General features: G+C 35.5%; 1 protein-coding gene across 6 annotated transcripts; it reads left to right on the top strand.

The window, feature by feature from the left end:
- The first annotated feature begins 1,188 nt into the window (after positions 1-1,188).
- LOC129764891 (uncharacterized) lies at positions 1,189-11,092 on the top strand. 6 transcript variants are annotated; one of them, XM_055764496.1, is made up of 4 exons: positions 1,189-7,055; positions 7,121-7,195; positions 7,250-7,417; positions 7,472-11,092. In XM_055764496.1, the coding sequence occupies exons 3-4, from the start codon at positions 7,274-7,276 to the stop codon at positions 10,799-10,801; spliced, it is 3,474 nt and encodes a 1,157-aa protein (XP_055620471.1). In that variant the 5' UTR covers positions 1,189-7,055; positions 7,121-7,195; positions 7,250-7,273; the 3' UTR covers positions 10,802-11,092. The 6 variants fall into 6 exon arrangements, with proteins under 6 accessions (XP_055620471.1, XP_055620469.1, XP_055620468.1 ...); XM_055764494.1 differs by having other exon boundaries at positions 7,247-7,417; XM_055764493.1 differs by having other exon boundaries at positions 7,121-7,417.
- The last annotated feature ends 906 nt before the right edge of the window (positions 11,093-11,998 follow it).

Genomic DNA, 11,998 nt, shown 5'->3' with positions numbered 1-11,998 from the left:
TTATCATTTGAATTAGAAGCATACCATCCTACGAGAATATTCTGAGATGGTGGAGTGTTGGAATTGACCCATCTGGTCATGGGAATAATTTGAAATTTCAAGAAATTCACGAAAATGGACAAGTCCTAAGGCTAATATTTTTTGGAGGCGATAGAATGTCGATTTTATCATTTGAATTAGAAGCATACCATCCTACGAGAATATTCTGAGATGGTGGAGTGTTGGAATTGACCCATCTGGTCATGGGAACCATTTGAAATTTCAAGAAATTTACGATAATGGACAAGTCCTAAAGCTAATATTTTTTGGAGGCGATAGAATGTCGATTTTATCATTTGAATTAGAAGCATACCATCCTACGAGAATATTCTGAGATGGTGGAGTGTTGGAATTGACCCATCTGGTCATGGGAACCATTTTAAATTTCAAGAAATTTACGATAATGGACAAGTCCTAAGGCTAATATTTTTCGGAGGCGATAGAATGTCAATTTTATCATTTGAATTAGAAGCATACTATCCTCCGAGAATATTTTGAGATGGTGGAGTGTTGGAATTGACCCATCTGGTCATGGGAACCATTTGAAATTTCAAGAAATTTACGATAATGGACAAGTCCTAAGGCTAATATTTTTTGGAGGCGATAGAATGTCGATTTTATCATTTGAATTAGAAGCATACCATCCTACGAGAATATTCTGAGATGGTGGAGTGTTGGAATTGACCCATCTGGTCATGGGAACCATTTTAAATTTCAAGAAATTTACGACAATGAACAAGTCCTAAGGCTAATATTTTTTGGAGGCGATAGAATTTCGATTTTATCATTTGAATTAGAAGCATACCATCCTACGAGAATATTCTGAGATGGTGGAGTGATGGAATTGACCCATCTGGTCATGGGAACCATTTTAAATTTCAAGAAATTTACGATAATGGACAAGTCCTAAGGCTAATATTTTTCGGAGGCGATAGAATGTCAATTTTATCATTTGAATTAGAAGCATACTATCCTCCGAGAATATTCTGAGATGGTGGAATGTTGGAATTGACCCATCTGGTCATGGGAACCATTTTAAATTTCAAGAAATTTACGATAATGGACAAGTCCTAAGGCTAATATTTTTCGGAGGCGATAGAATGTCAATTTTATCATTTGAATTAGAAGCATACCATCCTATGAGAATATTTTGAGATGGTGGAGTGTTGGAATTGACTCATCTGGTCATGGGAACCATTTGAAATTTCAAGAAATTCACAAAAATGGACAAGTCCTAAGGCTGATATTTTTTGGAGGCGATGGAATGACATTTTTTTCATTTTAATTAGACACACGAGTCTTTCCATTAGTCATCAAACCGGCATCTACTGCTAAAATAATCGTTTTTGAATTTGAATGGCGGCTTCAAAAATTGATCGTTCATAACAAGAAAGTCAGCTTAAGTCGACCAATTAATTTGCTTCGATGGCTAATGAATCGCGGCTTAAATGTAAATCAGCTTACATCTCTGGACCAAATATTACATCGGTCAATGAAAAAATATTCAAAAAGAAAATAATTTTTTGGGTCGAATAAACTAAGTTTCTCTAAAATTTAGCCGATCAATATTATAGTCCAGTTCTAGATTTTCTTAGTCGAGCCGGATAGGCGCCGATTCCAAAACGTGATTAACCCATTCCAAAATATTGTTTCATGTTTTATTGTAAAATCTCATCATATTCTCACAAAAAAGTGCTTAAAAAATTAAGAATATTTGAGAAAATATATGAGGAAACGAATTTTTGATCGGTTGAGCAACCTACAACATGGGATAGTCTAGTATTTTCGGAAATGCTAGTCGATATTAATTTTCAGTTCGCGAAATCGATGCATCGAGAACACTTCTTAACCATGACTCGAGACTCCCGGCTTAAATTTACGAAAAAAAAGTTGAAATCGACTATTATCGAGTGATATTAATCATTCGACTTTGTTCCGATTTTCTGAATAAGAAACCTCCTCAGATCAGTCTCGTTCAGACGACTTGAAGCTGAAGTATTTTTATTATAAGTAAACGTATGCTTTCAAGTGATATAAATCTTACAATAGGGTTTTCTTTGCGACTCCTTGGTAGTCAGAGGTAATACCTAACCCACTGAGTAATGGAATTCAAGTTCTCCTCTCAGATTGAGCCTAGAGAAAAATATCTTGTTCTGCAAATTGTTATTAATTTAAATCTTATTTCGCCATACTTTTTCCCGTGAGTATTCACTTTAAATGAATAGAATACGTCCTACAATCAGTAGATCAATTAGGCGTAATTATATAAAAAAAAACTGTATTGATTTTTTCCTGGATCTAACCGCGTTGTCATCACTTCTGGTAATGATCGATTGTTCATTTTCATTCCTTTTTCTCCACTTCTGTCATACATATACATCTACTACTGAATCCACTGAACGCGAATTTAGCCTTCGTAACTTCCGTGAGCAACCACTTGCAACTTATTTAACACTAGATTTACCAGACCAGTCATTTTGACTGGTCGTGCAATTTCAATTTAAAATTCCTACGACATATTACATTTGCTTTCCGAAATGATGTTATGACTTTTGTAGCTATAAGTAGAAAAAACATTTTATAAACTTAATGTTACTTAATATTTATTACTAACAAATATATTTTTTTGTTATTGACATTTAAACCAGTACCAGTCAAACTGACTGGTGCATGTTTCTATGAAGAAATGTATGAGAGCGTTTTAATTTCAACATATTTTGACAGCAATTGTCAGCCCCTGAAAATGTTCTGCATATTTAGAAAATGCAACCAGCATACCTCTGGAATGTTCAGATGTGGAAAGTGAATTATACGACAGCGGCGATGATTTGTTAGATAGAAAAATTGATTCTCAAGGAAGTGATGATAACAGTGCTATTATCGAGAGTAGTGATGAGGAAATTCCTGATGATGACAATATAGATGAGCCAAGCGACAGTGGTTGCGTAAAAATTCCAATCAAGCGTACCAAATCAGCAAACTGAAATTGCTTTAGACGGAACTATTTGAACGAGAATTGAAGAAGGAGGTGTTGCTGGTAGATTACTAGTTCATAGTAATTTCAAAGATGTACACGGTCCAACAGCACATGCTGAAAGAAATATTATGAACGGGAATCTAAGTAGTGCGTTCCAATTACTGATTGATAACCATATTTTGGAACATATACGAATTTGTACAGAGTTAGAAGCCTCTCGAGTTTTGGAAAAAAGTGGACAATTACACAAGAAAAATTGAAGGCATCTCTTGCAATATTGTGCGCGCGTGGGGCGTACGAAGGAAATAGCTTCAAACAGGGGATGAACTTATATTACCGGGGATAAGCAACTTTTTCCATCGGAGGCCAGATGCAGATTTACTCAGTATTTTCCAAACAAACCCCATAAATTTAGCATAAAATTCTAATTGGCGTCTGATGTAGAGACGAAATATGTGATAAATGGCTTTCCTTATTTAGGAAAAAGCGAGACTCGAAATGCATCAATCCCCCTATGCAAATTTGTCGTAATGAAATTTCTTGAACCGTATACCATGAAGGAGCGTAAAACTGATATTTTTTACAAGTATTCCTTTGGCGTTAAAATTAAGATCTCAAAATACTTCGTTGCTTGGAACGATACGCGCTTCTATTGGCAACCAGACATATTTTGGCGTCGATGTCACTGATCGAATGGAAATCAGGTTCCAGAAGGTGACCACTTCAACTGTTTTTCAATAATTTAGTTTCAGCCGGAAGAAATAGCTGGATATTGAACAAAACATAACAGGAGAAAATATCTCACGAGAAGACTTTCTGTTTCAATTAGCAAAAGAACTTGCTTCAGAATATCAGACTTCAAGGCAAATACCACACGAAGCTGATATACCAACTACAAATGGCACTGTTTCTGTACGCAAATGGTGTCAAATAGAATATTTTAATAACAATAAGACTACAAATATTTGCAATAAATGCAAAAAAAGTCTATGTAGAAAGTGTATACACTGCAAAATCTATTGTGAGCAACAAACTGTAAACAATTAAGTGTTTTGTTATTTGACAATGTCTATTAGTCCATTTATCTATCACAATTAATATTGTTCAACTTATTTTCGCCATTTGATAAGTAATAGTACAGACTGGAACCACAATATTCATTTTTTCTTATACACCAGTCATTTTGACTGGTGCTGGTAGAAATAGGTATATATAAATAGCTGGTAAATCTAGTGTTAACACGGGGTCGTTTCCATACTAGGCGGTACAGGATAGTCCCGATCTTCTGAACAGACTTGAATGAACTAAAAACATCCGTAGCCGATCGAGTCAACTAGAAAAATAAGCTAGCGGCGGTCGCCGTTGGCCCCATTTTTCTTGTTGAAAAAAACCGGCGTCGACATTTTCAAATATGGCGTCGACCGCCGAAATTTTTGACGACAGAAGTGTCTGTCTCCTGGTCTGCTATACATTTTCTGTAGGCGTTAAGATCAACACTGAAAAATATTTCGACATAAAAAAGCGCAAAATAAAAAAAATACTAAGTCAGCGCTATTATCTTAAGTCACCAAAGTGAAGTTGTGTACTCTAGCTTCTTCTTCTTCTTGGATGGCACTACCGTTCCAGTGAAACTTTTGCCTTCTCAACGCAGCATTACTTGCGTCATTTTTATTAGTAGTGCTTGGTTGAGATTTCTATGCCGAATAACACGCCTTGAATGTACTCTGGAGGGGCAAGCTCTAGAATACGCGTGACCACAGTGCAAGCCGGAAGAATTTTCTTTCACGAAAAATCCCCCGACCAGAACGGGAATCGAACCCGAACCCCCGGCATGATAGTGTGGGACGCTAACCACTCGGCCACGGGAGCACGTACTCTAGCGCCGAATCGTAATGAAAATATTCGGTGGCGGAGTTGCGCCGTGGCGAATTTTCGTTCGGCAATGAAACGATTGCGATGAGTTGTGATGATATTGAAAGTGGAATACAGCTGGAATCCGACGAATGCATGGAAATTGAGGTAGGTTCAGTTTGTATTAATCTATGACTTCAGTAAAAATTTTATTACGACAAAATTAATTCATAATAAAAATTGCGCTTTTTTCTGTGTGGCATTCATACCCCTGAGTTCACTTTTTAAAAACATGAATAGAAACTATTGCTACATGTTCTTTAAATGTATTATTAAAAGAGCTTCTGAATGTTTCCACCAGAACCCAATGATAAATGGGTCTGAAAAGTTGAACGAATTGGTATGAAAATATGGAGAAATTTGCGTTAGTGATACTAAAGCCTATGATCATAACGCGAAATCCAACAGTCACATAATTTCCGTTGTTTCCTATTATAAGAAGAGATGTCGACCAGGAATATCATTTCATAATCAAAAGGGATGAAACACGGTACGTGGAATGGATTCAACGGATAAAAATTGAAAATCATCCGGCTAAGCAGTTTAAATTTCAGCATGTCGATATTCTACTAAGTAATTATCATCAATTTTCACGTATTATTTTTTTCAGAAACAAAACGTTTAACTAAACTATTAATTTGTATGGCTCGAACCTTGGCGATGGTAATTGAGGACAGGTTAAAAACTCTCAAGCCATTATTGTTCACCTGTTCAACACAAACGAGCAGCAATTCATTTAATCCTCGACGACCAAACGATTTTCTCCGGCAGCGAAATTGAAAATATCGACAGATCAAGAAATCATGTCTATATATTTTTTATCTGCTTCTATAGAAATTTCCCACCCTAATTAAAATAAACATTAGAGAAAATCAATTTGAGTATTTTATGCGTCTGAATAAACCACAAAAACGTAAACATCGATTAAATTTTCTTCTACGCTTCATCTGATTCGCTACTCAAAAGTGTCGTTTGACTGACCGATGAAAAAACACTTTCGTACGAAAACGAGGATAGGGCAATTCGTTCGAACGAACGATGTTCGAATGTTCGAACGGATAGATTTCTTTCGTACGAAACCAAGGATACGAATGAGGCATTCTTTCGAACGTTTTGTGTTCGTTCGAAAACAAGAATAAGGGTGTTTATTTTTTTGGTTCGTTAAGTTAGTGTATAGAATAATATTAGGTGATTAATAGCAGTAATAGACGATAATATCTACTGTTTGCGCCACGCGGAGCGAGCGCATACGTGTTGCGACATGACCTGTCATTCCATTGCATCACCCAGAGACGTGCGAAAGTGAGATGAAAGCAGTATCAACACAACAAACTAATATCACCCGAGCTAACCGAGCGAAGCCGACAGGACAAACACCCCACCAATTTCAGGGAGTATAAAAGTAGCAGAGCAGCATATGATCCATCTTTATAAGTTTTTATTCACCACGTGTATTTAGAAACCATTAGAGAAAGTTATAGTGAAAATTTGGACTTTGAAAACTAGTGTCGTTTTTTCCTACAGTAAATTTAGTCAGACCCTTTCCAACCGGAGTACTATAAGGATTGAGAAATGTGTACTGTGAAGATGGCATCCTCTTATAAAATTAATTTAGAGATGTGTTTAGAAGCGGTTAACAGTTTAATTTCAACCAAGTGCCTAGAATATGATTTCAAGTTAAATTTTAAGAACATGCAAGTAATTTTGGAGCGTATGGGATTAGATAAAACGAACTATCCTAGTATGAAGGTAATCAAAAGCCTTCTAATGAAACATCGAAAATCCGTAAAACGGTTTGCTCCTGAGATTACTTTGCAGAATTGTTGGGATGCAGCGAATGATTTGATCGCTAGAGAAGAGTTGGATGAGCTATTCGAATTGAATTCTAAGAATCTGAAAGAAATTCTTGTAGAAATGGGATTAAACGAAAAATGCGCACCTAACTTAAAAAAAGTTAGGAATAACTTCGCTTGTAATCCAACATATAAGAAGTATCGTGCAGAACGAAAGGTGAGAACCCTTATAATTGTTATAAGCTTCCTGAAATTAATAAAACTATTTTGAAATTTTCAATGTGAAATCATTTCCGCAGAATATTGAACATTCAATTGCCGCTGAAAGTCATAACGTAAGTGTAAAATATCAAATTGCTTTGAAATAGTCACGCCATACAGTAACTTCAAATTTTTATAGATCGATAATTTCAAAGAATGTTCTTTTGAGAATGAAAGTGCCTGCTTGCCACAAGACTGCGTTGGAGTTCATGAAGTAAGATGACATTTCTATTTATTAATTCATGTATTAATAGTTGTTATTTAGCAGCTTTTATTAAATAAAACAGATCATATGTCCGAAACAAACTCATCTCCTTCACGTGTCGAAACAAGAACATTATCATTTGTATCATTTGACACAAACGATTTCGAGGAATTGGCCGACTCTCAAAGTACTACTTTTGACGGCGTTGATAATACGGGAAAAGATAACGAAGTAAGATGACATTTCCAATTAATTATTCATGTATTAATATGTATTATTCTTCAGCAACCTCCATTCGGATTTTTATTGAAAGGAACAGATTTATCGCGTGTCGAAATAAAATCATTATCCGTCGAGTTTCCTGCAAAAGTATGTAAGAAAGGAATGGAACTTAATGCTCCAGAAATTGAATGTCGCATTTTTGAAACATCAGTAAGTCAAATGCAAGAGAGATCAACGAACGACATGCAAGACTCGATTGTTTCATTTGATACCAATGATCTTGAAGGATCGACCAAATCACAAGATACTACTTATAGCAGTGATGTAGATGTAACTGAACTTGTGTTCAATACAACGGACTTTGAAAACCTACGAAAAGAGATAAAAGAAAAAGGCAACAGTAACAGGATCAAATACAATGTCAAGGTTGCGGAATGTGGGGCAACTGCCACAAAAAGACTTTATAGTGGTGCTTCAATTTACGAGTGTTCTTTTTACATCAACAAGAAGAACATTGAAATGTGTAAACATTATGATCAACATAATATAATGCAAAGCAAAACCAAGGTTGGCGATGCTAAATATAAGCAACAAAAGCATAGAAGGCCTTTTATAGTGGCCTTAGAAGATTTGTTAAAAATCAAATATGAAGAATTCAATATCTATTGTATAATCAATATAAATTCTCATAATTGCAACAAATCTGGCTGGCTATTTTATGGTGTCTGCGCTCACAAGACCTGCAGATCTTATCGTTTCAAAATTGTTTCTGTTACGGATGGTGATAACATATATAAAGTCGATGTCTATGTTAATGTCGCTATGACCCTGATACACGGGGAAAACCTGAAAGCGGCATATTGCAAAGGAGTAAAAAGAAACATAAATATGAAAAAACTGCAGCTCCAAAAACCACTTGAATTACGAACTAAGTTGATCAACGAAAAGAAAAAAAGGGAACCATTCGAGAAGGTAGACATTGTCAGCAAAAATGTATTGAAAAAAATTAGCAGTGAAGCTAAATCGAAGCTTAACAGGGATATTGATGATTTTCAAGATTTGATAAAAATGTCTGAGGATAACGGATCTTATATCAAAAATGTGTTTAGAAAGCCCTTTGGTGTAATTTGTTTTAATACAAAAATGTTCAAAGAGCTGAGAAAAAACAAGACTTACAGTCCTATTTTCTACATGGATGGTACTGGATCGGTTGTACGATATTCAAAAGCTGAGAAGCGTGTTCAAATATATGTTTTGGTCGCATACAATTACCGGTCAAATTTTAGTGTACCCGTAACAACCTTTGTGACTGAAAGCCAAAAAACAGTAGACTTCCACAATTGGTTGAATATATTTCGTGCTTCGTACGAGTCAGGCAGCTCTATGAATAAATTGAATAAAATAGCGAGAATTGTTAGTGTTGATTGGAGCTGGTCACTGATTGGTGGATTGATACGGGCTCTTAATAATCAACACCATACACTACCAGAGTATATCCGAGATTGTTATAAAGTTTGCATAAGAGAACTCAATCTCAATTTCACTATCATTCATTTATGCTACAGTCATTTCATGAATGTAGTTTCTAAGGACTTGAAATCTGCTCCAATCAACATAAAACATAAGTTCATGGACTGTATGCGATTGGCTGTACGTGCTACAAACTTAGTGGACTTAATCGATCTGTTTATCATTATGACATGCATTTTTGGATCTGCAAATGAGAACCGAATGCTTGAGACATCACTAAAAGAACTAGATGCAAAAATTAATGATAGAACAAGCTTCGATTCAGAAAGCGCTGGTAAATTTGATTATACTGGCATCGGTGAACCAGAAATTCTAAAAAAAGATGAGGACAAAATCTTCTTGGGATCGCCTTTTTATGCGTTGTTAAAAGAAACATTTGAAACAACATTAAAACAAATAGATGATCTCAGCCAAGGATCACAGAACCCACTGTATTTCAAAGGATTCTTGGAAGATGTCGCCTTGAAAAAATACATGCCTGTGGTTTGTTTGTGGTCAAATATAATAGTATCTCAAATTGACTCGAATCCGGATACTATTTCAAACGCAAGGGTTGAAAGCTTCTTCCGAACATTGAAACACAATGTTATGAAAGGTCAGCTCTACGAAAGAATAACACATTTTCTTCGAAAACTACAATCGTATATTGAATCTCTGTTCCACTTTTCCGACTTTGACATTGAAGATATATACGCTACTGATAAAGGAATAAGTAATGCTAAAAAACGTCAAGATGATAGAATCGCAGAATATGACAGATTTGTCGGAAACGTAGAAGACATAGAGGACGAATGGCATAGTCCATACTTTCAAAAAGATGCTTCAACCCACTTGTTCAAGAAGAAAAAGAAGCAGGAAACTAACAGCTTAAACACACAACTTGAACAATCAACACAGAAGCACCCAGATTCAAAGGAAAACAGTGATAACAACAGAAAAAGATCATTAGAAGAAGATTTAGAAACTACCTGTAATCTGTCCTCTATTCATCAATTCATTGACAAAGGATTTGAATTTCCAGTTACCACCAAATGGTATTTCGGTGAGTTTCCTTCAGAATATGAGAGCATAGGAGTAAGTAGTATGATTGTAAGCTCAGAAATGCTTCAAACGCTCGATGCACATACATATATGGATGGAGAAACCTTAGATGCGATAATTGCAGTGGCCATAAAAGAATGTGAGGTCGAAAGCGTAAAATTGGTATCAACTTACATGTCGAGAAACTTGTTTGATACAACTCAACTAAAAGAAGTATTGGATAGGAAACGAGATTATGTTTTACCAGTTCTAACCAATACATCGGGAGTATGGGTGGTTCCTTTGAATGTTAGAGCTGGGCAAGCACCCACCAAGCAAGTTGGAAGAGGGAACCATTGGGTTCTCTTCATTGCTGATTTTATGAATAGAGAAACTTTTTATTTAGATCCTCTCGAAACAGCATCCCCATATTTGAAGGACGTACAAGAAGAATTTTTGAAGGCAGTAAGCTCTATTCGGAGACTTAAAAATCAACCATTTGATTCAACCAATTGGCAAAGCGGCTCGAAAAATATTGCGCACGACAAGCAAAACGACGACTACAACTGTGGTGTATATGTAGCTAAATATGCACAAAACTTTCTTTTGAAGAAACCGTTGACCGGGCTAGGAAACATGGATTCTGAGAGGAAACAAATCAAAATAAAACTCCTAAATACAGCAGTAATAAAAATTTGTTTATACTGCAGCAGCTTGAAATCACTAATTTTGTCATGTCAATCATGTGGACGGAGGTGTTGCAGTAGATGCGCCCCAAATATGGTGCTAAAAATTCCATCTACAAAACAATGTGAAATATGTTCGAAAATTAAAATGATATAATTTTTAAGTCTCATCAATAAATTTTTATATTACCTTTTAACTTGAAGTATTTTTATTTGTCCAGTTTGAGTCCTTTCAGAAACGAGATAGAATCCTGTCGTCTAAGTCAAAAATGAAAAAATTGTCATTCCATCGGCTACAAAAAATAGTTGCCATAAACCTCAACCATTCGCGTGGATTTTTTTTTAAATTTTAAATGGTTCCTATGATCAGATAGGTCAATTCCAACACTCCACCATCTCAAAATATTTTCGGAGGATAGTATGCTTCTAATTCAAATGATAAAATTGACATTCTATCGCCTCCAAAAAATATTAGCCTTAGGACTTGTCCATTATCGTAAATTTCTTGAAATTTTAAATGGTTCCCATGACCAGATGGGTCAATTCCAACATTCCACCATCTCAGAATATTCTCGTAGGATGGTATGCTTCTAATTCAAATGATAAAATCGACATTCTATCGCCTCCAAAAAATATTAGCCTTAGGACTTGTCCATTATCGTAAATTTCTTGAAATTTAAAATGGTTCCCATGATCAGATGGGTCAATTCCAACACTTCACCATCTCAGAATATTCTCGTAGGATGGTATGCTTCTAATTCAAATGATAAAATTGACATTCTATCGCCTCCAAAAAATATTAGCCTTAGGACTTGTCCATTATCGTAAATTTCTTGAAATTTAAAATGGTTCCCATGATCAGATGGGTCAATTCCAACACTCCACCATCTCAGAATATTCTCGGAGGATAGTATGCTTCTAATTCAAATGATAAAATTGACATTCTATCGCCTCCGAAAAATATTAGCCTTAGGACTTGTCCATTATCGTAAATTTCTTGAAATTTAAAATGGTTCCCATGATCAGATGGGTCAATTCCAACACTTCACCATCTCAGAATATTCTCGTAGGATGGTATGCTTCTAATTCAAATGATAAAATCGACATTCTATCGCCTCCAAAAAATATTAGCCTTAGGACTTGTCCATTATCGTAAATTTCTTGAAATTTAAAATGGTTCCCATGATCAGATGGGTCAATTCCAACACTCCACCATCTCAGAATATTCTCGGAGGATAGTATGCTTCTAATTCAAATGATAAAATTGACATTCTATCGCCTCCGAAAAATATTAGCCTTAGGACTTGTCCATTATCGTAAATTTCTTGAAATTTAAAATGGTTCCCATGATCAG

This window comes from Toxorhynchites rutilus, chromosome 2 (assembly GCF_029784135.1).
Source record: "Toxorhynchites rutilus septentrionalis strain SRP chromosome 2, ASM2978413v1, whole genome shotgun sequence".
Lineage (NCBI taxonomy): Eukaryota > Metazoa > Arthropoda > Insecta > Diptera > Culicidae > Toxorhynchites > Toxorhynchites rutilus.
This window is presented reverse-complemented; position numbering and strand designations above follow the sequence as displayed.

Coding starts and splice junctions, on each gene's coding strand:
- LOC129764891 (XM_055764496.1), top strand. CDS start 7,274: ATGTCCGAAACAAACTCATCTCCTTCACGTGTCGAAACAAGAACATTA. Junction 7,418..7,471: donor ATACGGGAAAAGATAACGAA/GTAAGATGACAT, acceptor ATTATTCTTCAG/CAACCTCCATTCGGATTTTT.